Consider the following 27,530-nt stretch of genomic DNA (forward strand, 5'->3'; position numbering starts at 1 on the left):
GTAATTAAACTGTTTATTATTTCAAAAGTAATTCCCATAACTGTTAATACATTTATCCCACTGTGAGACAAGGCGGTCACTACCTTCATCGAAAAATGTCTGCGTCTGCCTGCAGAACCATGGTTGCACCCAGGCGCGCCCTGTTCGAAGCAAATCGACGGCCACCAGTGCCTTCCTTCAGGGCTCCAGAAGTTTGAAAATCCCATGAGCAGAGGTTGGGACAGTATGGAGCATGTGTAAAGTCTTTTCAGCGAAAGTTCTGCAGCGTGGTCGGAGAAACCTCGGCAACATGTGGCTGGACATTTTGTTAGCAGCACGGGTTGCCACGGGTCCGTGTGTTATCCGTGCTGATGACGTTGGTGCAAAATGTACTGTTCCTCTCAAACTACATATATTCATGTCATTTTCATCTTACATTGACATATTCAAAGAAAATTTAAAACTGCCCATTTTAATTGTGTCTATAGATATCAGTGAACAGCATATAAATAATTATTACCCACCATGAGAATAGCAATTATAAGATTGACGCTTGTCAGTCATATCCATTGACAAAATGCTTTTCTCAAAGTAGTTGGACGTGAAATAGTGCTCCTTTCATATGGTATGACAGCAGTGTATCTTATACGTTTTAATTCTGACGTAATCTGTACAGCTTTTCGACTTATTTTCATTATTGCCCATCTTGTGGATCTGAACCAGTATTTTCTTACTGAAATTATATTGGACAGAAACCTATTTCAAAAATATCGCTGACGTCTCCAGTACGATCTAAATGCTGTTCTCTCCAAACATTAATTTGTGAGGAGCAGGGTGAATCTCTTGGATCTTGTAAAAATGACTGCATAAAAATCAACGGCGTTAACAAATAGGTACAGAATTACCTGGAATTAGATTTCGTGAAAGTTTGTTACTACTTTCTGATAAATTTTGTACGAACAAGAGGCGATAATAAAGGTATAAATGTACTTACTTCAAATTATTTAGGGTCACCTACAATAAGACTGCACATTCAGTAAGGGTACATCTTGGTAATTATTAATTCAGATTCTGAAACAAGAACACTGTCGATTTCCTTCGCTGCCCTTCTTCTCTTGGCATCTATGCTCCTTTTCCTTATTTTTGTTCCTTTTTTTCTTTTTCCACCCATGATTATAGGGGATGGACTGTTGTAGGACTGGGTTCTTTTCAAACAAATCAAGTGAGAATATTTGGGAGGACATTCCCAGTTCTGGTATTCGACTGGTAACCAAAGGAAATCTACCGAAGACCTTGTTCGGTGCCGGGTGATTGGTCCAAATGGCACTGAGCACTATGGGACTCAACTGCTGAGGTCATTAGTCCCCTAGAACTTAGAACTAGTTAAACCTAACTAACCTAAGGACATCACAAACAACCATGCCCGAGGCAGGATTCGAACCTGCGACCGTAGCGGTCTTTCGGATCCAGACTGCAGCGCCTTTAACCGCACGGCCACTTCGGCCGGCCGGGTGATTGGAGCTAATAATAATTTGTTTCTGAGACAGTGTCGATAGGGTGATGCAACCTTTGCTTTTTTTGCCCCACATGCATTTTGATTCCTGGCGGTAGAAAAAAGTTTCCGGTATACGCTAAATAATAGTTTTCAGGAGAGATTTATAGCCCTATATCAGGTCCTATTTTCGAGTTATATTACGTCAGAAACAGAACCGAGGAAGAATTTTAGCTTATGAGAAAAGTCAGAAACACTATTAAGTGAGGTATTAGGAACTGAAGCTCGGCGCTGAGAAAGGAGCAGCGTTTCTTTGGCTTGGTGACAGGAGAGAGTGCTAGGCAGGGTGGACTGCAAAACGACGGGAAATGAAAGCAGAAGCCGAGGCAGGGCAGAAAGTGGTCGCTACGACAAGAAGCGCGATAGACCGCACTCCCCAGGCGTGCCCAAGTGCGACGGCAGCGAACCCCCAAGTCACGCCCAGAACCGGAAGGCAATTGGCGAGAGTTCTCCCAGATGTCCCAGCGGCCTCAGTTACACATGAGTGGATTCCAAGTAAGCCATAATTTCGGTAGAAAGCCCAGCCCTACAACAGCATTTTTTTTTCGAGCATTCCAACTGTTAAAATAATTCCGACTACAGCACACTGCTAATTGGCTCATACATGCGGCCATTGACTTCGCTGCGAGTGTGCAACACATTAATCCCTTTTCCCCTGCTGTGAAACATTTCTAAAGCTTTTAAATGTGCATTTCGTTTGGCGCCGTTATTCGGTGAGTAGTTTGAGGCATCTTCCTGGGCGCATTGATCTTTTCCCTTTCTTGTACTCTGAAAGTTGGACGCTCAGTTTTTTGGAAAGTTGGCTGCTGATTCTGGTGTTGCGCACATACACAAAGTCTGAGTCTGAGATATTATTATCGCGAGTGATAGCGAGAGAACAGTGGTTGTTGGTAGTTGAACGCAGTGTGGCATGGAGAGAAGGCGCATGATGAGAGGCCGCATCCTGCCCGGAGGAGGAGATTTTTGTATTAAACGTGGATTTTTGGTAATTTGCCTTGTTTTTTGCTGCCTGTAATTTCTGCTTGCTTGCGCAATGGACAGATTTTGTCAGATTTGTGTATGCATACACTAAAAGTAATATTCACATCTCTGTTGTGACCGGATACATGTTTATTGATTAAGACATTGTGAAATAATCAAAGTTTTTGCTAATCAAACTGTCCAAGGAAAAGAAAGGTTTGAGTGAAGTTTTTCAGTGCATGAACCTTTAGTTTTCAGAATAAAGTAAATTAAACGTTTGTATTGATTCCTATCATTTTTCTACTATGCCTAAGGCTTGTTTAGTAAACATCTCCTGATTGTTTAATTTCTATAAAAACAAAACAGTAGTTCTGACCATGCATTGCTCTCTGCTTGGATCGTAGTATTTCTTCTGAGTTATTTTAGCACGTGCCTGGATACAACATATTTATGCAGTTGCAGCGGCAAGTCGAGGTAAGTCATCTGTTGCGCGCAGGAGCATTTCACTGTAACTGTTAGGACACGTTAGAGGTTATTTTTAAAAAAGTCTCAGTCAGATACTAGAGAACTGATTTTTCATAAATTATGGGAAGAGTAGTTAGTTTCTGTTTCTTTTTTCGGTATCAGGATAGTGTCATGTCGGAAGAATGGTTTCCATAATACAAGTTATGTGGCTACATATAAGATTTTATGATAACGATAGTAAGGTGTCACTAGATTGCCTTGCTATTTTAGAGAAAAAGGATGGGTAACAATGATATTGTGAGAGATAGAGGTTTACACTTTTCTGTACGTCTTTCACTAGGCTAATATTAATTACAGTTTTTGATAGTACACCTTTCGACTCCGTCCAGATTGGTGTTGTTTTTAGAGGAGTAAGTTTTGAACTGAAGTTGCGGTCGCTTAGAGGTTTAAGCAGGAAAACCAATTACGTATCTGATAGTCATCGTGCGGTGACTCTAGCAAAAGAAATGAATTTTCAGTATGCACGTTTTCTGCAAAGCCTATGACAGAGTACACCGCCTGGGATCTTAAAAAATTGTGAAATACCAGAGCCGATTGATCCTTCTGAGAAAGTATTTGAAGCATGAAAACACAATGAGATTGGGAGATATATGGTACCGTAGCTGAGATAATTAAGGTACGTTAACACAGTGGTGGTCGAGTGTGAGGTAGCTGACGGGAGCTGCGCGAAGTGACCGCGTGGTTTGAGGCGCCATGTCACGGATTGCGCGGCCCCTCCCGCCGGAGGTTCGAATCCTCCCTCGGACATGGGTGTGTGTATTTTCTTCTTAGCATATGTTAGTTCAAGTAGTGTGTAAGTCTAGGGACCGATGACCTCAGCAGTTTGGTCCCTTAGGAATTCACACATATTTGAACATTTTTGAGCTGACTGTAGCTCTCCCAGGAACACACAGTTTTGTCGCCTAGATTTGGCCGGTAAGACGATGATGATGTGAAGTTCCTGATCATCAGACCTTATACCTTTCCTCCATCGTTGCTACTGGTATTATGAAACCAATATTACACAACATGTACTTCTCGTAGTGACGGACACGAAACGGTTGCACTTTAGATACAATCCTTCATCATTTATTTGTTGTATGAAGCTCTACAGGTAAGTGACACACCAGTTAATAATGCCAAAGATTTTTCAAAAGCAGTGAAGTCTTCAGACTTCACTACAACCACATATGATGGTGTATCGCCAGTGGTCTGTAGTACTGTACTGGAGAACACGGTAGTTCAGTAGTCGAAGAACATCTGCGAACAATAACGACATGTGACATGTACCGGAGGACAACTGTCTATCTTCATCTGCAATAGCTAATCGCCGAGCTAGTTGGCGCAGTGGTGCAGTGTTTAGCACACTGGACTCGCATTAGGGGGGGGGGGGGGGGTGTTCAAACCCTAAAGAGCTTCAGGCAAATGCCGGGATGGTTCCTTTGAAAGGGTACGGCCGACTTTCTTCCCAGTCCGTCCCTAATCCAATGGGCCGACTTTCTTCCCAGTCCGTCCCTAATCCAATGGAACCGATGACATTGCTGTTTGGTCCCATACCCCGAATCACTAGCTGATCAAAACTATCCGGCCACCCATACGTGGTGCAGAACTGACGACCAGATATCACGGCAGGCGCACGTGCCAGGGTAAAAGGAGACGGGGAGTGTTGTGTTGTACGAGTATACAGAGAAGCAGTATCGGTCGGTCAAGAGATCTCAGTGCTTCGAACGTGGACTAGTCATTGGCTGTTATATCAGGAGCACTTCAACCTTCAACAGCTGCGGAAGTGTACTCCTGTGAAGCGGTAACGCGAAGAAACAAACCACAGAAAAACCAAGACCAGACGAACTTCATATGAAACCGGCATGAAATCACCGGAAGAAGTCATTCCTGAATTGCTCTATCAGCTAGCACAATGATTACCAGTACGTTCGAACATTACGAATTGTCTCGAAGAGAACGGTCTATTGTCAGACCGTCGTCAAGGATTTAGAAAACATCGTTCTTGTGAAACACAACCATCTCTTTACACACACGAAGTGCTGAGCGCTATTGACAAGGAATTTCTAATTGATTCCGTATTTCTAGATTTCCAGAAGGATTTTGACACTGTACCGCATAATCGACTTGTAGTGAAATTGCTTGCTTTTGGAATATCGTCTCAGTTATGTGACTGGTTTCGTGATTTCCTGTGAGCGAGGTCACAGTTTGTATTAATCGACGGAAATTCATCGAACAAAACAAAAGTGATTTCTTGCGTTCCCCAAGGTAGTGCTGGAGGCCCCCTTGCTGTTCCTTATCTATATAAACGATTTAGGAGACAATCTGAGCAGCCTTGTTAGGTTGTTTGCAGACGCTGCTGTCGTTTATCGTCTAGTGTTGTCGTCAGAAGAACAAATTGCAAATCGGTTTAGAAAAGATATCAGAATAGTGCGAAAATTGGCAACTGACCCTAAATAATGAAAAGTGTGAGGTCATCGACATGAGTGCTAAAAGGAATCCGTTAAACTTTGGTTACAAGATAAATCAGTAAAATCTAAAAGCGTAAATTCAGCTAAATGCCTTGGATTTAGAATTATGTACAACTTAAATAGGAAAGAACACATAGAAAATGTTGTGAGGATGGCTAACCAAAGTCTGCGCTGTATTCACAGAACACTTAGAAAATGTAACAGATCTACTAAAGAGGCCGCCTACACTACGCTTGTCCGTCCTGTTTTGGAGTACTGCTGCTCGGTCTGGTATAGGCTTAACGCAGTACACCGAGAACGTTCGAGGACGAGAAGCACGTTTTGTATTATTGAGAAATAGGGGAGACAGTGTCACTGACGTGATACAGGACTTGGGGTGGACGTCATTACAACAAAGGCGTGTTTCGTGGCGGCGGAATCTTTTCACGAAATTTCAATCACCAACTTCCTCTTACAAATGCGAAAATATTTTGAAGACGCCTATCTACGTAGGGAGAAACGATCATTATAATAAAATAAGGGAAATCAGAGCTCGCACGGAAAGATACAGGGGTTCGTTTTCTCCGAGCGAGGTGGCGCTATGGTTGCTACTGAGAACTCACATTAGAGGGGTCGACGGTTCAAATCCGCATCCGGTCATCCAGATTTTCGTTTTCCTTGAATTCCCTAAATCGCTCCAGGCAAATGCTGGGATGGTTCCTCCGAAACGGCAGAGCCGGTTTCCTTCCACGTCCTTGGAACCATCCGAGCTTGGGCTCCGTCTCTAACGATCTCCATGTCGACGGGACGTTAACCCCTAATGCTCTTTCCTTCGGGCTAGCACAATGATTGTTCCTATGGAGTTAAAAAGAATGGCCTGCAATCGCGTGCATCTCCTCCCAAGCCAAACATTTCTGTAGTCGATACTTAGCGACGCTTCAGGTGGTGTAAAGAGAGGCGGCCCTGGACAGTGGATGACTGGAAACGAGTGATGTACACTGATGAATCACGCCATGTTCTGTGGCAGTCGGATGGACGGATTTAAAAATTTAAAATCCTTTCATAATCCAGTCATTAACAGGTATAATTTTAAATGAAAGGTTTAGCACAGTAAGTCAAATGTTAAAATTAAAAACTACGTATATGTTTTGAGGCCCGTAATAAATTACCCGGACCATATTCACGCAGTATTTCTGACTGAGAGCACTTAACGACTTCTAACAGGTATGACGTTTTAATATATCACTCCTTTACTACTAACTATATTCACAACACATTTTACAGACAATGTCCACATACAATTTGTTATAAAAAGTATCCGGAAACTTAGGTGCATTGTGCTGCCACCTACAGCCAGATACTCCATTTCAGCAAGCTCAGTGTCATTAGACATCGTGAGAGAGCAGAATGGGGGGCTCTGCGGAACTCACGGACTTGGAACGTGGTCAGGTCATTGGGTGTCATCTCATATGTCTGTGCGCGAGATTTCCACACTCCTAAACATACCTAGGTCCACTGTTTCCGATGTGGTAGTGAAGTCGACACGTGAAGGAACACGTGCAGCACGAAAGCGTACGGGCCGACCTCGTCTGTTGACTGACAGAGACTGCCGACAGTTGAAAAGGGTCGTAATGTGTAACAGGCAGACATCTATCCAGATCATCACACAGGAATTCCAAACTGTAAGTACTATGACAGTTAGGCGGGAGTTGAGAAAACGGATTTCATTGTCGAGCGGCTGTTCATAATCCACACATCACGCCGATAAATGCCAAACGACGCCTCGCTTGGCGTAAGGAGCGTAAAGATTGGACGATTGAACAGTGGAAAAACGTTGTGTGCAGTGCCGAATCACGATACACGATGTGGTGATCGGATGGCAGGGTGTGGGTAGGGCGAAAGCCCGAGGAATGTAATCTGCCAGCGTGTGTAGTGCCAACAGTAAAATTCGGAGGCGGTGGTGTTATGATGTGGTCGTGTTTTTCATGGAGGGGGCTTGCACCCCTTGTTGTTTTGAGTGGCACTATCACAGCACAGGTCTACATTGATGTTTTAAGCACCTTCTTGTTTCCCACTGTTGAAGAGCAATTCGGAGATCGCGATTGCATCTTTCAACACGATCGAGCACCTGATCACAATGCACTGCCTACGGCGGAGTAGTTACACAGCAATAACATCCCTGTAATGGACTGGCGTGCACAGAGTCCTGACCTGAATCCTATAGAACACCTTTGGGATGTTTTGGAACGCAGACTTCGTGCCAGGCCTCACCGACCGACATCGATACCTCTCCTCAGTGTAGCACTCCGTGAAGAGTGGGCTGCAATTCCCCAAGAAACTTTCCAGCACCTTATTGAACGTTTGGCTGCAGATTGGGAGCTGTCATCGAGGCTAAGGGTCGGCCACACCATATTGAATTCCAGCATTACCGATGGAGGGCGCCACGAACTTGTAAGTCATTTTCAGCCAGGTGTTCGGACACTTTTGACGACACGGTGTATATCACTGAAAGGACTTTCACGACATATGACGCCATAAAAATTGAGATACGTGAGCAACCATCTTTTCTTAAAACGGACTCCTCTTACACATGGGAGTTCGACTGTTTAAAGAATTAGGAATGTGAGAGTGACTTGTCGGGTTTCTAACTGCAGACATCCACATCAACGTACCTTTGTTGCATTTCGTTAATACTTTATCGAGGAACATGGTATCTTCCTCCTGAGCCAGAGAGTGGTGGAAAAGTACGATACAGTTTGAGACCATCGTATTTTGAGGCTGCTTTTTTTTAGAACAGTTTAGCCACGTACCTTCAACCAATATGCGTGCTGTGGTCCGCTCTACGTGTAAACGACACGTAATAGTATGGAGGGTATCGCTGGAGTACAATCTAAAAGTGCCGAAAGGTTCAGATTCCGGGATCAGCCGAGTCCACACCCCTATAAATTTGCGAAGCTTATAAAAAAAATGCTAGTGTTGATGCCCACTACATACATGTGTTCTTCACAGACGAGGTCTACTATCGTAGTGTCGGTTAAGTTTACAGTTGGAATAGGCGCGTCTGGAATTATTAGGACCCACAGGTAATTGCTCGCTAGCAAAAGAAAGGAGAGTAGAGTTTAACAATCCGTCATGACAAGACGAAGAAGAAGTTCGGAAAGAGCGAGAACGGCAGGAGTTCGGAAGTGTTCTTCCCAAGGGATTCATTTCAAAGAAAAGTAAAGTATTTGTCGTCTCTTTAGTGTAGCCTCTTGTAAATACGTAAGACTCTCCGCACTACAGAACGCCTTTTAGGTAGTTCAGATTTCTATAACACTATCATCTTTAGTAAACGCACCCTTTACGAACTGCACAATTCCCCTTCGAATCTTCTTTGTCGGTTCAGTTAACACAGCTTCGTAAGTATTCAAGACAAGACTAAGAAATTGGCCGAAACAAGGTTTCTTAAGCGACCCCTTTCATGCATGAATTATACTCTCTAAGGATTCTCCCACTATGTCTAAGTGGCATCGTATGGTTACGAGTAAATTTACATGATTGTTCCACTTCATTCACTGACTCCACTGTTCCACTAAAAAGGTAAGTGGCATTCTTAGCTGAGAGACCGCAAGGGGTGTGGGTAGTGACGCCTAGTCATAAGGGGTTTCTTTCTCCATACGTAGTGCTGTCTGATGTGTATTTGTGCAGTGTAGGTGGGTGTACTAGGTGTGTGCGAAGAGTGTGGTATTGTGTTTGTATTGTATGCTAATGCGAGAAGGGAGGGGGTGAAGCGCAATGCCGGCACATAGCGTACTGGTCTCCTCTACATCTATACAGATACTCCGCAAGCCACCGTACGGTGCGTGGCGGAGGGTACCCTGTACCACTACTATCATTTCCCCTCCTGTTCCACTCGCAAATAGAGCGAAAAACGTCTATGTGCCTCCGTATGAGCCCTAATGTCTCGAATCTTATCTTCGTGGTCCTTATGCGCAATGTATGTTGGCATCAGGAGAATTGTTCGGCAGTCAGCTTCAAATGCCTGTTCTCTAAATTTTCTCAACAGCGTTTCTCGGAAAGAACGTCGCCTTCCCTCCAGCGATTCCCATTTGAGTTCTCGACGTATTCCAGTATTACTTACGTGTTGTTCGAACCTGCCGCTAACAAATCTGGCAACCCACCTCTGATTTGCTTTGATGTCTCCCTTCAATCCGACCTGGTACGGATCCCAAACACTCGTGAAGTACTCAAGAATAGGTCACACCAGTGACCTATATGCGAAATGCGGAAGGCGGAAAACTATTCTGAGCACTGTACATATAAATGACTTGGTAGACGTCCGTAGCTCCAGGCGTCTATCAAGCCGTTAGCAGACGACGCAGTTGTGAACATGAAAGTGACGTCGTTAGGAAACATTTACGATATGTAGAGTGACATGCAGATCATCCTAACCTCCTTCAACACAATATCTCATCCTCAACAAACGAATTTAATGTAATGCAAGGCATGAGGTAAAAAAGTCCAGCACCGTTTGATTGCGTCGTCGCCAACCATCCTCTGGAATCAGCGGTATAGTACCAGACTCTGTGGCTGCCGATAAAGTGCTTAGCAGCCTTACGTCATTCATGTATACAACACTTTGCTTCGTCCTCGTCCGCCGCACCTCTTGGCAACCAAGTTCGGTAGCTCAATTTTCCCACGGTATGGAGGACCCATGAACGTGCAGTCAACGTGATTTGAAATTGTCACCATCACCGTGTCCACGCGTGAGAAACAGAGCCAAACGTCCACAGAGCCCTCTCTACAATCATTCTCAAATTCCCGGTATTACAGAACATCGATTCTTGTGTCGGGGCCAAAATGTCATTTGGAAATGGACGTGAAAGACACTGGCCCTCTTCACCAGTACGGCGCCTGGAAAAATCATGACATCACATTTATTACAATCGGACTGGGAATTTTTCCCGCCCGCCAAACGTTACAGTTACATTTGGCAGGCTGCGCTCTTTGTGTACTATGCCCTTTGGACTGCACATCCCGATCCTGAAGACTGCGGGATCCACCCTGAAGATTATCACTGGTATCTAACGAAGCGCGTACGAACAAGACACAAACGTACTTTCGTAATGGAGGACCCACGAACTTGCAGTCAACGTGATTTTAAATTGTCGCCATCACCGTGTCCACGCGTGAGAAACAGAGCCAAACTTTACCCGCATTATACTGTACAGTATAATGGAATGTAGTCGAATTAAATCGGGTATTGCTGCGGGAATTAGATTAGGAAATGAGACGCTTAAAGTTGTAAATGAGTGTTGCTATTTGGGGAGCAAAATAACTGATGATCATCGAAGCAGAGAGGATACAAACTGTAGACTGGCAACGGCAAGCAAAGCGTTCCTGAAGAAGAGAAATTTTTCAACATCGAATATAGGTTAAAGTGTCATGAACTCTTTTCTGAAAGTATTTGTATGGAGTGTAGCCGTGTATGGAAGTGAACTGATAACTGGTCTGGAAAAGAAGAGAATAGAAGCTTTCGAAATGTTGTGCTACAGAAGAATTCTGAAGATTAGATGGTTCAAAAATGGTTCAAATGGCTCTGAGCACTATGGGATTTAATTTCTGAGGTCATCAGTCCCCTAGAACTTAGAACTACTTAAACCTGACTAACCTAAGGACTTCACACACATCCATGCCCGAGGCAGGATTCGAACCTGAGACCGTAGCGGTCGCGCAGTTCCAGATTGTAACATCTAAAACCGCTTAGCCACTCCGGCCATCGAAGATTAGATGGGTAGATTGCGTAACTAATGATGAGGTACTGAATAGAATTGGGGAGAAGAGGAATTTCTGGCACAACTTAACTAGAAGAAGGGATCGGTTGGTAGGCCATGTTCTGAGGCGTCAAGGGAGCACCAATTTAGTAATGAAGGGCAGCGTGGAGGCTAAACAGTTTCAGAAGGATGTAGGTTGCAGTAGTTACTCGGAGATGAAGACGATTACACAGGATAGAGTAACATGGAGAGCTGCATCAAACCAGTCTCTGGACTGACGACCACAACCACAACAGCAGGATTTGAACGAGATAACTACTACTTTTGTATCAGTTTACAAGAGTGCGTTATCTCGGCTACGGAAACTGGTTTTTGGCCGATAGTATGCACTCGTTCGAACATATGCCCCACCACAGTTTTCTGAATTTATACGTTACACGTTTGTATTAAGCCTCCGACAGTCACTACTGGAGTGTCCTTTCAATATGAAACAGACGACGAAAATTTAAACTGAACTACTGATGAACCCAAACGGTTGACTTTAAGCTCTCTTTCCCGTTACCGCACAGCAGCTCCTCAGAGTTCATCCAACTGTAGCCGCTACTAATCTGCTGCTGACTTACGCGATTAATGCGCATCAGCACATCGTCAGTCACAGTAATTTGTAGGAAAGTAAGGCTCCATTTATGATTCGCTAACCCTACAACCAGGTACGGCTAAGTTTTTCCCTTTAGCGAAGGACAGATGAATACAACTTCGTTTTTAATTTCTACATGTTGTCAAAGCCTGTCTCCGTTAATGTGTATATTTCTATAGTTAACACAGAGTCAACATCTGTGAAACTAAGGAGTGTTGTCGACACTGTGTAGTTGATGTACCCCCCGTCAGTAGTAGCAGTCCAATTACACTTTCATGAGACACACCCAAAGTATAGAAAATCAGTGCAAATCTTGTTAAGTATCTGATGTGTGTTGTTCACTTAGTGAGTGTTTTGTTCTTGGGAGGCGTATCAGTAATAGCAGTAGTAGTAGTAGTTTTATTCACCGCAGATCACTTTTACAGAGTTCTTGGACATATGTCGGTGTTAAAATTTGACAACAATAAAAATAACGAATTCACATATAAAGACATTTACATACTTATGGGTCTAGTTTGGCAAGGGTGGGACAGGTAGTGGGCCGTGACCGTACAGTACGAATGATCCCCGTATTTTCTGAAGTAATTTAGGGAAACCACGGAATAACTGAATGAAGACCCCGGATGAAAATCGGAGCCTCCATATTCTCGAATAAGAGGCAATTATGTTTAAAACGGCACTGCCTCGTTCGGTTTATCACTAGTCTACTATACTGTTCTACAAAGAAGTTATTTGATAAAGTCCAAAGCTAGTGCTGCACGTTTCATTCGTTTCTCACCCCCGGCAATGCCTACATGGTCCACACAGTTCACACTTGTTTCATAACGTAGCACTACTCACACTGTTAGCTGATGTCAGGACCATAGCGACGATTCTGCTGGCTAAATAAACAAGAAAAGTTGCTTCGTTAACTGTTGAAAAATGTCAGTGTAGTATCTCCACTCTGCAAGATCCCAATTTCGACAGTATTTGTCCTATATTTTCCTAGACCAGAGACATTTTGTTGCATACTTACATAATGAAACTCTTGTGTAACTTCGTTACTTGTGGTGGGAATGGGAAAATTGTAACTACTTCTGTCTCAAGCTTCTGAATATGACTTTTCCCCTGTTAAGTCGGGTACTTATGCCATTTTAATACGAAGCCACAGAAAGCGTCAGGAAACTGTTGATTTAATTACGTTTCCTTACCACTAGCATAGTTTACTTCTGGGTGCGTTCTCATAAAGCACAGAAAGTGTTATAAACTAGACAGGACGGAATCAAAATGACTGCAGAATTTAATCATACTTTTTAAGGATGATATATCTGTATGGCACAGAGGCAACAAACGCTATAAATAGTTTCTAGGTTGTGCTTAACTTAAAAAATGTACGAACAATCGAGTCACTTCTTTCCAATTACTGTCTACACTAAAAAGCAACACCACAGCGAATTTAGAATCTGCTCCACTAACTGCAGATTTCGCGCAACCGGTTCAAATAGCTCTGAGCACTATGGAACTTAACTTCTGAGGTCATTAGTCCCCTAGAACTAGTTAAACCTAACTAACCTAAGGACGTCACACACATCCATGCCCGAGGCAGGATTCGAACCTGCGACCGTAGCGGTTGCGCGGTTCCAAACCGGAAACAGACCTGTCAATAGAAGCATTGACATAAGAGCTCACGATAGAACGACAAGCGACTCTTTTCATCACGGGATCTTTCAATCGGTGCGGGAGTTTCACGGATATGCTGAAAAAACTCCAGTGTCTCGAGCCACGAGAAAAGCATTGCGCATGACGGAGGTGCTTCCTGTTAAAACTCCGGGTGCTTATTTTTCAAGAAGAGCCGGGCAACATGATATCTCCCCCCATATAACTCTCGCGAAATGACCACGACTAGAAACTCGAAGAAATTAGAGCTCATACGTAAGTCATCGGCAAACATTCTTCTCACGGACCATTCACGAGTGGATCAAGGAAGGGGGAAAAGACAGTAATACCAGAAATACTCTCCACCACACACTGAAATGTAGCTTGCAGACTATTGATACAAATCAAAGTGACAGAGGACCTCCCTTGCTTGCAACTCTCAAAGACTGTGCAAACACCCTTAAGTCTAACCATGAGAGCAATGCTACATGTACCGCTTTCAAATTCAAATTCCTGGTCCGACATCGAAAATGGATTTTGCACGATTTTCCTACAAGACGTGAACACCAGCTTATGCGGCGTCTCTAAAGATTACAATTTCGACGGTAGCTTAAATTCTAACCATTCTGTCCTATCAGAGCTCAATTTGTCTGAAGAATGCTGCAAACTTCAAAGGCAGCTTAATTACTGTTCCCGTCACCGTGCCAATACAAGGCGTCATTTCTACTCCGTCAGTTATAAGCGACATTTGTTCTTGAGGAATGGCACATTATTTCACTCAGATTACTTCATGAACCGAACGATAGCAGTAGCTACTGATGAAGGTACCAGAGAGAGAGAGCAAATGCTGGTGCAGAGAGACGAAACGCAGGACCAGTAGAGAGGTGAGGTGATGTGACGTATGGTGGTACTCACGAGAGCAGCTGCGATGGGCGTGGCGCGCATCTCGGAGCAGAGTGGCGGCGGGCGGCGGCAGCGCCGCTTTATAGCGCGGGCGGGCGGGGGCGGGGGGCGGCCGCAAAAACAGCAGAGCGCCGGCGCTTTCCCGCCAGCGGCGCGTGGCTGCCGCGGCCGTTTGTGTGGCACACGTCAAAAGTCTAACAGAGGAGTGTGCTGTGCTGTTGTAGGGAGCTTATGGCACCACTTCGCTGGCAAGCACTGTGCGTGGTGCTCGACACGGACCCGATACACGTCACCAGCAGGTGCCGAACTGCGACGTACCGACTCAAGGAATCCTGGACGTGAACAGGAAGCATTTTCATCCCATACTTGAGGCTACATTGCCCTTGATCTTTCTTCTCGTCCTTCTTCCTGGCCTTATCCCCTGTCTTCGTGTGGTCGGCACGTTACGCAGGATTTGGAAATATTGTTAGTGGTAGACGGTGGCTGGATGCCCATCACCACCCATCCTCCAGGTCCCCGGCGCCCTCTACACACGCATACGTTGTGGAATTTGTGCACTCATCTTCCTATTCGGGAGGACGACGGTTCAATCCCGCGTCCGTCCATCCTGATTTAGGTTTTCCGTGATGTCCCTAAATCGCTCCAGGAAAATGACGGGATGGTTCCTTTGAAAGGGCACGGCTGACTTCCTTCCCTAATCTGATGAGACCGATGACCTCGATGTTTGGTCTCTTCCCCCAAACAAACCCAACCCCTCATCTTCCTGGTGTTGTCCATGTGAAAATTTGAAATTTAGATACGTTTGTGAACTGTGCAGCTGTGGCAAATCAGCTCTATAAAAATCAACGAGGAATCCGCAGATAAAGATCTTGCTAAACTCAACTCGCTCTGCCCCTCCATGAGATCCATAGTCCTGTAGACAACTGCGCTGAAGTTGATGCCGTGTTCGTTGACTTCAGGTAGGTAGTTGACACCGTCCCGCACTGCCGTGTAATGTAAAAACAAACGAGCTTACGAGTATCGGTCCAGATTTCCGAGTGGATTCAAGGCTTTCTTGCATGTAGAACTTAACAGGTCGCTCTTAACGGAACAAAATCGACAGATGCAAATTTAATTTTCCGAGTGCTTCAAGGAACTGTGATTGGAACGATACTATTTACAGTGTATTGATAGTGACCGGGCCAAATATTTCACGAAATAAGCATCAAAAGAAAAAACTACAAACAACGAAACTCGTCTAGTTTGAAGGGGGAAACCAAATGGCGCTATGGTTGGCCCGCTAGATGGCACTGCCATAAGTCAAACGGATATCAACAGACTTTTTTTCAAATACGAACCCCCATTTTTTATTACATATTCGTGTAGTACGTAAAGAAATATGAATCTTTTAGTTGGACCACTTTTTTCGCTTTGTGATAGATGGCGCTGTAATAGTCACAAACGTATAAGTACGTAGTATCACGTAACATTCCGCCAGCGTGGACGGTATTTGCTTCGTGATACATTACCCGTGTGAAAATGGACCGTTTACCAATTGCGGGAAAGGTCGATATCGTGTTGATGTATGGCTATTGTGATCAAAATGCGCAACGGGCGTGTGCTATGTATACTGCTCGGTATCCTGGACGACATCATCCAAGTGTCCGGACCGTTCGCCGGGTAGTTACGTTATTTAAGGAAACAGGAAGTGTTCAGCCACATGTGAAACGTCAACCACGACCTGCAATAAATGATGATGCCAAAGTAGGTGTTTTAGCTACTGTCGCGGCTAATCCGCACATCATTAGCAGATAAATTAAGCGAGTATCGGGAATCTCAAAATGTCGGTGTTGAGAATGCTACATCAACATCGATTGCGCCCGTACCATATTTCTATGCAACAGGAATTGCATGCCGATGACTTTGAACGTCGTGTACAGTTCTGCCACTGGGCACAAGAGAAATTACGGGACGACGACAGATTTTTTTCACGCGTTCTGTTTAGCGACGAAGCGTCATTCACCAACAGCGGTAACGTAAACCGGCATAATATGCACTATTGGGCAACGGAAAATCCATGATGGCTGCGACAAGCGGAACATCAGCGGCCTTGGTGGGTTAATGTATGGCGCGGCATTATGGAAGGAAGGATAATTGGTCCCCATTTTATCGATGGCAATCTAAATGCTGCAATGTATGCTGATTTCCTACGTAATGTTCTACCAGTGTTACTACAAGATGTTTCACTGCATGACAGAATGGCGATGTACTTCCAACATGAAGGATGACCGGCACATGGCTCGCGTGCGGTTGAAGCGGTATTGAATAGCATATTTTATGACAGGTGGATTGGTCGTCGAAGCACGTTCACCGGATCTGACGTCCCCGGATTTCTTTCTGTGGGGAAAGCTGAAGGATATTTGCTATCGTGATCCACCGACAACGCCTGACAACATGCGTCAGGGCATTGTCAATGCATGTGCGAACATTACGAAAGGCGAACTACTCGCTGTTGAGAGGAATGTCGTTACACTTATTGCCAAAAAAAGCATTGAGGTTGACGGACATCATTTTGAGCATTTATTGCATTAATGTGGTATTTACAGGTAATCGCGCTGTGACAGCATGCGTTCTCAGAAATGATAAGTTCACAAAGGTACATGAATCACATTGTAACAATTTCTTTATGTACTAAACGAATATGTAATAAAAATTTGGGGTTCCTATTTTTAAAAAAACGCAGGTGATATCCGTTTGACCTATGGAAGCGCCATCTAGCGGGCCAACCATAGCGCCATCTGGTTTCCCCCTTCAAGCAAGACAAGTTTCGTTCTTTGTTGTTTTTTCGTTTGACGCTTATTTCGTGAGATATTTGGCCCCGTCACGATCAATAAACCACTCTGGATAAACGGTCCAGTAGAAGGTGTCTGTAGCTCTTTAAGACTGTTCACAGACGATACGTTTGTCTATAAAAGGAAGTAGCAACACCAGTAAGCATGGATTTGCAGAATGACCTGCAACGGATTGATGAATTGTCATGGCAGTTGACTCTGTACGTAAACAAATGTAACAAAATGGTTCAAATGGCTCTGAGCACTATGGGACTCAACTGCTGTGGTCATTAGTCCCCTAGAACTTAGAACTAGTTAAACCTAACTAACCTAAGGACATCACAAACATCCATGCCCGAGGCAGGATTCGAACCTGCGACCGTAGCGGTCTTGCGGTTCCAGACTGCAGCGCCTTTAACCGCACGGCCACTTCGGCCGGCTCAAATGTAACATATTGCACACACACAGGAAGAGAGATCCACTACTGCACAGTTACACTATTGATGACAAATCGCTAGAAACAGTGTCTAACTAAAATATCTAGAAGTAATTGTCCAGAGAGACCTTACTGGAATGACGCCGTAAAGTAAATAGTAGGAAAAGCAGAGGCTAGACTGAGATTTATAGGTACAATCTTAAGGAAATGTAGCTCATCCACGAGGTAAGTGGCATACAAGGCGCTTGTTCGATCGGTTCTTGAGTACTATTCATTTATCTGGGATCCTTACCAGGCAGGAGTGATAGAAGAGTTAGCCAAGATTCAACGAAGGGCGTAGCGTTTCGTCACGGGATCGTTTATCGTAGAGAGAGCGTTACAGAAATGCTCAAAAAAACTGCAGTGACAAATGTTACAAGAGAGGCGTTATGCATCGCAGAGAAATTTATTATTGAAGTTTCGGGAGAACACTTTCCAGAAGAGTCGGACACAACATATTACTCTCTCACACATACAGCCCGCGAAATGACAAACACGAGAAAATTCGAGAAATTAGGACTAATACAGAGGCTTATGGACAATCATTCTCCCCACGCGCCGTTTGCGAATGGAACTGGAAAGGGGGGATCATTTAGTAGTACCAGAAGTACCCTCCGTCACATACCGTTAGGCTACTTGCGGAGTCTGATGTAGATGCAGATAGTTTAGAGTCAGTTGGTAACGGACGCACGCTCATTTTTTTCCCTTGTGGCAGGCACACATTACTGACCGAGCTATAGCGGCACTGCATCTTTACCTGAAATAAAGTACAAAGAATTGTAATGCAGGTAACCTATTTTCTCTTTTAATTTCGGATAACTTTGTGTAGAAGACAAGCATGTACGTATTTCTTTGCCTACATCATGTTGCGATGACACAGCATACATACTCCGTACAGCTTACAACACATGTCAGCTTTTTTTGTATACTACCTCAGAAGTCTTCTCAGCTTTGACAGAGCATACCAAACAGTGCAAAAAAAAATCGCAAACATAATCCCACCAGCCAGCACGGTCATTCACTGCCCACTAAATTGCTGAACTGGGGCACGTCAAGTTTCTGAACGTCGCCTCTTATAAAAGATTGTACTCTAACCTATCCTCATCACTGATAATTTTGACAGTTTTCGGGTGGTCACTGACACACACTGAGTGACAACCCATTACCACAAGGTGTGCAGGATGATTGTTGAACAGAGAAGCTACCTTTGAGAAACTCTCATGTAACTGTCACCACTTGTATGATCAAAGCATAACACTCTTACCGTTAAACTGAGAGTTGTCAAATTCTACTGGAGCACTGAACTCATGCAGCTAACTATGTTACCTGTCACATGTAGACTGTTCGTAACTGTGAACAGAAACACATTAATGTGTGTGCTATGCCATTGTAACGACACGAAACGTGGCGCTGACGTAGGTGATAGCGGTAATTCACGATCATAGAAGTGTTCCACTGCATCGTCCAATGATATGTCGTCAACACACCACTCCTGCTGCTGCGTCAAGGAGTCAGAGTTGGATGAAGCAGGTGGTGGATACCTGAAGTCTGCCAAATCAGACAAGTGCGGTGGAAAATCGAATGGCTCCCAAAAATCAGGCTGGTCGACTGTACTGTGGCAGAAGGGAAATATTACTAAATGACAAAATAATAGTAACAATAACGAAAAAGAGATGGAGGAGTTAATAACACTTACATAAGAATTAAACAGTTTTCTTCTTTTTCTTCTCGTCAGAGGCGGTGGATGATCACTGAACCTTCATGGTTTTGTTCGAGTGGGGTACAGATAAAGAATGGCACTCTCATGATGCTGGGGACACTAAGGGTTAGAGGGGGCTTTGGCGGGGGAAGGACTAATAGGAGCACAGTACTGGTGGGGGAAGAAGGATGTCGTTTTCTGGTTGTTAAATCCACATTAGTTAAATGACGGTTATCACTTTACGTTGAAAGCATTTGACCTTTAACCTGGGTAAACACGGACGCAAATGCCTTACTCGACCGCCAGCTTCTCCATAAATTACTTGCATTATCACGACAGTTACTACTAATTACTTGCAATTATCATTACATTTATTGCCATTAATTACGTCCTAAATATTCAAGACATGTGCTTAAGTGAATGGTTTGTCTACATGAGGGGGCTAGGACAATAGGGTGGTTTATTTACTTAGGAAATCGGAGAATTGTCCCGAAACCCGTCTTCGCCCACTGTCTAGACACTCGGGATATTATGGTGAGAGCGTTGATTGCGTGGGCAGCCTTTATCCGCAGCAGTGTTAGGTTCTTCGTTCGGTTTTACAACGTGGTTGGAACACGGGGCAATCAACATCCACTTTCTCTCTATCCATCCATATCTACATGCTGTCTGTCTCATTCCTTTTCTACTAATTAAATAGTATTATGGGTGTTAATATGAATATAAGATTATTTTTTCTGCTTTTTGTAAATGTGTGGTCATGTTAAGTTATGTGGTACGTCGAAGGGCATTGGCATCCAAAATTAAAGCAACAAACCGCTATTTCCCCGTCCTGTGTCCAATTCACGATATAACCATACGAACTCTCAACAGATGTCAGTGCAGTGGTGTTCTGCTCGGAAGATGGCATTCCAGTCAATGGACAACCGTGCCAAAGATGACGTCAGTGCATCTATCAAACGAAATAGTGTTTTCCGTGTGTCCCACATTCACTGTCGCTGTGTACACAGTCACAGACGGTTCAGTATGGCACAGAGAAGACGCCTACCAGACTGTCTACGGTGGAGGGCCATAGGAAGAATGGAAGCAAAAAATGATTCAAATGGCTCTGAACACTATGTGACTTAACTACTTAAACCTAACTAACCTAAGGACATCACACACATCCATGCCCGAGGCAGGATTCGAACCTGCGCCCGTAGCGACTATAGCGCCTAGAACCGCTCGGCCACTCCGGCCGGCGAGAATGGAAGCAGGCAGTAGCTAACTGATGTGGCCCGATGGCTTAGTGGGATTCGTTGTTTTTTCTCAGATATGGCGACAATTTCATAGAGATCGAAACTGTATCCCAAAGGACAGGGCAGAGCCGACCACGTGTGACATCAGAAAGAGAAGACCGTTATTTGGCTGTAAGGGCACGACGGTGCCGCCTTAGTACTGTACGGCAACTGGTATCTGACCTCGTAGCATGCACTAGACGTGTTGTATAGAGGCAAAAGGTGTACAGAAGGCTTCCGCAGAGTGGCTTTTATTGTCGGAGACGTGCTGTTTTGTCTATCTCTGACGCATCTTCATAGAAGGGAACATCTTGAGTAGACCGTCACCATGCCACCAGAACGGTCGAACAGTGGCCCAATAATGTTCTTCTCAGAGATGAGTCCCGATTTGGTCGGGAGAGTGATTCTCTACGGATGCGCATGTGGAGATAATGTGGAACACGGTTTCAGGCCCCAAAAACTGTGGAAAGAGACCGATATCAAGGAAAATCCTAACAGTGTTGGCAGGGATTATGTTCACTACTCGAACACCTCTTCAGGAAATTATATGAGTGAATCGGCAAGGTTTAACTGCTGTCAGGTATCGTGGTGAGGTCTTGGGATTCATGTGCAGTTGTTGCGAGGTGCTGTGAGCCCAGACTCAGAGCTGATCATCGACAATATTCGTCCTCTTCGTCCTCATAGAGCACCGGTGGTAGATTTTTTTTTTTTTTTTTTTTTTGGAAACAGAAGATATTGCACGCATGGCGTGGCCTGCTCGCTCTTTCGTTTTGAATCCCATGGAGCATCTCATGGAATGCATTAGGAAGACGGGTTGCTTCACGTCAGCTTCCACCAACTACTTTCCAGGACTTGCAAGTAACTCTGCAGGAAGAATGGGCGTTATTGCCTCAACATGAGACTGATGACACCATTCACAGCATGCCGCGTCGTTGTCGGGCGTGTGTTGCTGCCAGAGATTGTCCGATCCCGATCAAACAGTTGTCGGAATGTGTGTGCAATTGCATTAAGTTGGAAAAACGAAGACCATTTTTGTCTACCGTTATATATATTGCAGTTGTTTACGTTCTTTTCCTACTTTACTATCACCGGTTTATACTATTTTGTGGCAAAATAAACGCAACCTTGCAAAATTTCCGTCTGTTCCTTTAATTGTCCACACCAGAGTACGTCATGAAACTTTTTGTTTATTTTGTAATACTTACTCTGGTCTTTGTTTAAATCCCCACATGTATACACTTAACAACTTCTTTCTGCAGAGAAGTACATTCGGTTTCATTAAATTTCAAGAGGAAAGAGAATGATCCGCTTTCATCAAAGAAATATTTTATTTTTAAATGAAATTTTCAGCTAAGAAGGTAAGTTAGCGTTTTAGTGACGGAAACGCTGATATTTAGCTACTATACTAGCTCATTTCAATATATGAGGTGTTTTAAGATATAACGTGGAAGTATATTTGCACTACACGAAGTAAATCTACAGAGGTGTGGGGTAGCTACATGAGATTTATTGCAAAGGTTTTGGTTTGAAATTATTTTATTTCACCTTGAGTTAAATACCCTTTTCATCTTTCCGTTGCCCTGTGAGAAAGTTCCTGGTGACTACAGCACATAAGATAAAACTCCATGTTGTTGTTCACTTATGGATCATATTTCATTTAAAGAAGAATGTTTCAGGGTATTAAAACTCTGGTCATGGTAACTCATGAAGCCACAAGTTAAAGTTTAATGTAATGATGCATTTTCAGTCTGTTCTTGACGCCTTCCCATTGGCAAGCCCCTCTCAAATTCAAGTGGGGGAATAACTTAGAATCTTTTGCCACTGCTGAAGTCATCATGGCACTTTTTGTCACAGGCCACTTGCTCCAGAAGCACAGGAAGTTTTCATCAGAAAACGCAACAGTCCACCACCCTGACCTCCAATGAGTTCTCGCTTGACACCACTGAAGTCTCAAATGGCGGTGGATTGGGGTCAGTGGGGTGCACACTACAGAGCGTCTGGCTCTGAGATGTCCTTGAAGTAACCACTCTGTAATAGTTGCTGAAATTGTTGTTGCAGATGCACTGAAAGCCGCCCACCAACAATTATTTAACATTTAACATTTCTAGAAGGTTCTATAAAGTTCTCATATTTGTAATGTTTGTAAATTCCAAAATATTCTTTGTCCGTATAAGTAGCGGGACTCTCCGTCCACGAATTTAGTTCTTTTCTGCTCTGTCTCTACATTGGTGCTCGCAATTAACGTGCTTTCAGTTCTATGTCTCGTACTTCACTGGCGACACTGCATTATGATTACGACTCAGCAATATTATGACTCTGCTCTTAATGTGACAAAAAGCAGCATTTTCAAACTGTTCGTTTACAATGCTTTTCTCCATATAGCATTATGACAGCTGACTAACTGTAGGAATTGTATATAGCAATAAGAATGAAACGTCCAGCTCCTGAAGAAAACATTAACCGCATTTAAGGGGCTCTGGAAATGTTCCAAATAATGAAATCTTCAATTTTTACATTTTTTCATCTTAAAAATCTACAGACTTTCCTCTTTCAATTGATACATAATTTATTCAGTTTGGAGGACTACAACTATTTTTAAAATATTTTTAAATGTGTTCCGCATGGTCGTGACCCACTGTGGCGCTGTTAAACTGCTGTCAAACGTTGTACTCATGAATCTACCTGCTGATCATGTACATTTTAGTGATGTGTTACAAAACAGGTGTTGTGGCTAACGTGTGATTGTTCGATATATAACGTTCTATCGACTGACGTGTATTTCATGTTTATTTACTCCTTCGTAATCTTGGGAATATTCGTGGAGAACTCTGTTCATTAAAGTCTCTGATTTATTGAAGGATAATCATGGGTAAACGTAAAGTGACTAGAAATCGTCTGAAGAAAAGGAGAAATGTTGGAAAGCCAAAGGTAAATGTTATTACCGTAAACAATAAAGACGATAACCAAGTGTATGAAGCTAACCTTGCTGGTACACCTGTCCATTGCAGTCAAAGTGAAAAAGAAAGTACTTCGCAGAAGAAGCTTGGTTTAGTTAGTGAAAAGTATGAATGTGTTATGGGCGAATCTGATGTGAGTGAAATATTTGATATGTCAGTTTTCAACGGAACGTTTTCAATCTGTGTAAGATGAATTCAGTGTAGTGAAGTCGGTCTGCAACTCTGTATAAAAAATCACGTAGGACATGCCAGTGAAATGGAACTGAGATGTGGTAAGTGTTCATTCATGGCCACTTTTTGGTACAGTTCTGCAGTAACTCCAAATGAAGAAAATGGTAGCAAAATCTATAAACACATCATTAGATTTCCTTACGCCTTGTCTACAGCTGGTAAGGGTGCTACTGCAGGTGCAGTTTTCTTTGGCATGATGAATGTTCCAATTCCCCGAACCATGTTTACGAACTATAATAGATTTGTAAGATCCTAAGTAGAAGATGTCTGTATAAAATGTATGAAGAAAGCTATGGAAGCTAGAAAACAGTGGTAACAGAGACTTGACTGCAGCATTCGATGGTACCTGACATAAACGGGGACAAACGTCTTTTCATGGTGTAGCGTATGCCCCAAGTATGTATAGAGGGAAAATTTTAGATGTGGTTGTAATATTTAACTATTGTGTCCACAAAAAATAAAAATAACTGCACAGCTAACTATAGTGGAAGTAGTGGATTGGAAGCGGCTGGTGTTGCTAGTATATTTCACAGTGTCGATGAAATGAGGAAGACTGGGCTCTTTTTTCTTTATAATTTTTCAACCGATGAAAGTTCCCATCATTACTTGTGTCCCATAGGAGAAAACAGTTGATATAAGTGCAATAAGGGATTGCTATCTGGTGAAGTGTACACTCATAAACATAGTCTGCCTGATGCGTTAATGGAGGTGAGAAAACCTATTTTCAGAGACGTAGCGGCACCTGAAAAAGTGTGTTCTGGGAAAAACTCAAAAGCTCAATGAAAGTGTAAATAGTGTTATATGATCAAGACTCCCTAAGATTGTGTTTGTTGGAATAGAAACACTTCAGTGTGGTGTGTATGATGCTGTTGCTACTTTCAACTAAGGTGTAAAGTATTTTGAAATACGGGAATGAAGATAGGTTTCAGCATGGTACGAACGATGCTTGCTTTATACAAGGAACATCTTCAAACTGTTGTCAGGGCTGTAAACAGCCTAGAAGTACAAGCCAGAGTTAACAGGAGAAGGACAAAGAGGAATGTGGAGGAGGAGTTTGCAGAAGATGAACATAACCTATCCTATGGACCTGGAATGCATTAAAAAGGTAATCCAAACTTTATTGCTCGATTCCCAAAAGTTTTGTTTTTTCATATAAACAATATGTTTTCTCAGGATCTACCAAACCAATTTGTTTCAGATTTTCCGCTAATGTTACAAAGTACCTTCTGCGTAATTTAACACAGCCTTTTTCCAAAAACCTGTACATTGTTGAATTTATAAACAAAAACTGGCACAAAAAAGTAGTGAATTTTCGTTACAATAGAAAAAAATTAACCTCTAACAACTGAGCTCAAAATTTTAAATAATCCTGTGATAAGTTGTAGTCAATACTCCAAATAATAACCTGTAAGAACTTCAATTTCCTAGCCCAAATATTTTCTGAGAAAACATGCAATTTATAAGCGCTACTTTAACATTGAGACGATAGGGCTTTCTGGGGCCCCTTAACTGCCATATAGTGTAAAAAGGCCGAAAGGAAATTCGCAGTGAAATCCATTACGTCACTAGCCATAAGCTTTTAATTTTCATAATATCAAATATGCGTAGTCAAAGAGAGTAAGAAGAATTTTACAGAGTCCTGAAAAATCTAACAAGGGGACCCCCCATACTGTAAATCACGGATTTTGATGCTCTTCAAATATGTCGTAGAGGCACTTACCCTGAGTACCTGGCTATACGGGCTTTAGCGACGGGCCTTGGTTTTTGAGAAAATCGATTTTGATGTTCATTATGCGCTTTGTATATCCGAAACATTTCACATGTTCCGAGCAAGTCAGCGTAGCGCAGCAGTCCAGGTTCACGTCTACCGTACTGGAAGTACCGTGTTCGAATCCTGCTCCCACATGTTTTTTTTATGCGTGCAAGAACCGTCCGGAAAATTTGCTCCTAACATTCAAAAACTAGTAGATGAATTAACTGGGAAATACAGAAATGTAGTCTTGTCCTGCACGAAATCCGGGAAGTTCACGACATTGGTGTACGAAGAATTTTTGCGTTCTGTAATTCTTCCGTACGTGGGACAGAAAATGCTTTTGTACATTTTCGATTCGTGGGGAGGGCAAACCGGTTCAACTTTATACGATCATCTATTCACTGATGGAAGGAAAGCGAGCACCTGCACCCTAAAAGTGGTCCCACCAAAGTACACTCCTTACTGCCAGCCCTGCGGTGTTTGTTGTTACCGACAGGTGAAAATCTTCACGAAAATTATTCAGAATGCTCCCGACTTGATGAAAGACAACAGAGTAATCGCTTCTAGGGAAGATTCGATAAAATTACATTCGATAATCCTACATCAATTCAGTGCTCCTAATTTTGAAAGCAAGATTAGATACGCATGGTTCGCATCGAAATTAGCGGATGAAAGAGAAATCTTTTTGTTTGCAAAAGAATTGTGTTTCCCGGCGTCGCTCATGAAGAAACCGTGCGCCTGCAAGACGGTTGCTTTCATAAAATGCATGTGGTGCTGCGAAAATTTGTTCTTCGGTTGTTTCTGTGATAAGCATCACCCACAATATCGTTCGGGTACATCAAGCAATGTGGACGATGAAAAATAAGATTTTGTAATATTGTATGACAGAAAGAGTTAATAACTCAATATATCTTTATAATTTCGCACCTCTTACACTGTTTGTCGATATTCTTGGAAATAAAACTGAAAAATTCGGTCGATTTTGAAAAAAAAAGTACACGAGCACGTTTCGAACATGGTACCTCCAGCGCGGTAGTGCTACGCTGACTTGCTCGGAATACACGTAAAGTTACGGGTATACAGAGCATGTAATAAACTTCAAAATCGATTTTCTCAAAAACCAAGGCCCGTCGAGAAAATACCGGATAGCCAGGTACTCAGGGTAAGTGCCTCTACAACATACTTGAAGAGCATCAAAATCCGTGATTTACAGTATGGAGGGTCCTCTTGTAAGTTGCGCAATACAGATTTTATACATTCCATTAAAGCATTTTTATAGTAATCTACATCATTTATTTTAATTAAACTTACATTGCTCACAGTGTTCATCATGTTCATGTTCATTTTTGGAACACAACCTACGACCAGCTCAGAGACAGAAGTGCTGACACTTTCTGCAGGACCTGACCATCATTTTGCAACACGATGCTCAAGCACGTACAGTGCAAGCTGTTACCGTTTTGTTTGACTAATGGGGCTGCTAAGTGCTATACCATCTACGGCACTCCCCTGACTTCAGCCCTCGTAAGTTCAACTCGATTTATAAACAGAAGGAAACACTTCACGGCATTCACTTCAGAACTGCTCCAAATTCGTCGGGCAATAGACCGCACCGCTCGAACTGTCAACACAACTGGCACTGCTAAGAGTATTCTGCGACTCCCACATCGCTGGCAACGGATTGTACACAATGCTGGTGACTTCTTTGAAGGTCAGTAAAACATTGAAACACGTATCTTTTTTGTACGAACTGTAAATAAATAGTTGCGGCTATTAAAGTTCCAACCCTCGTATGAGATTAGATAAATGTTGCATGATGTGCTACCATCTCCTGTAGAACAGCGTGTATATCATGTGGAAGAGCAAACCAAAGACTGCGAAACACTTAGATGTATCAAACCACGAAATTCCCTGTCCCCGTGTAGCGTATTGCTGTGGGTTATTAGATTCTTACCAGA

At 43.1% G+C, this 27,530-nt stretch overlaps 1 protein-coding gene across 1 annotated transcript in view; it reads right to left on the reverse strand.

The window, feature by feature from the left end:
- LOC124597728 overlaps nt 1-27,530 on the reverse strand; it is a 151,445-nt gene that overhangs the window by 67,481 nt on the left and 56,434 nt on the right. Inside the window, exons 2-3 of the mRNA XM_047135956.1 lie at nt 19,096-19,271; nt 14,345-14,532 (exon numbers count right to left, since the gene is read on the reverse strand). Coding sequence (XP_046991912.1) covers nt 14,345-14,532; nt 19,096-19,271 — 364 coding nt within the window. The remainder of the gene's footprint in view (nt 1-14,344; nt 14,533-19,095; nt 19,272-27,530) is intronic.

Source organism: Schistocerca americana, chromosome 1, assembly GCF_021461395.2.
Source record: "Schistocerca americana isolate TAMUIC-IGC-003095 chromosome 1, iqSchAmer2.1, whole genome shotgun sequence".
In the NCBI taxonomy this organism is placed as follows: domain Eukaryota; kingdom Metazoa; phylum Arthropoda; class Insecta; order Orthoptera; family Acrididae; genus Schistocerca; species Schistocerca americana.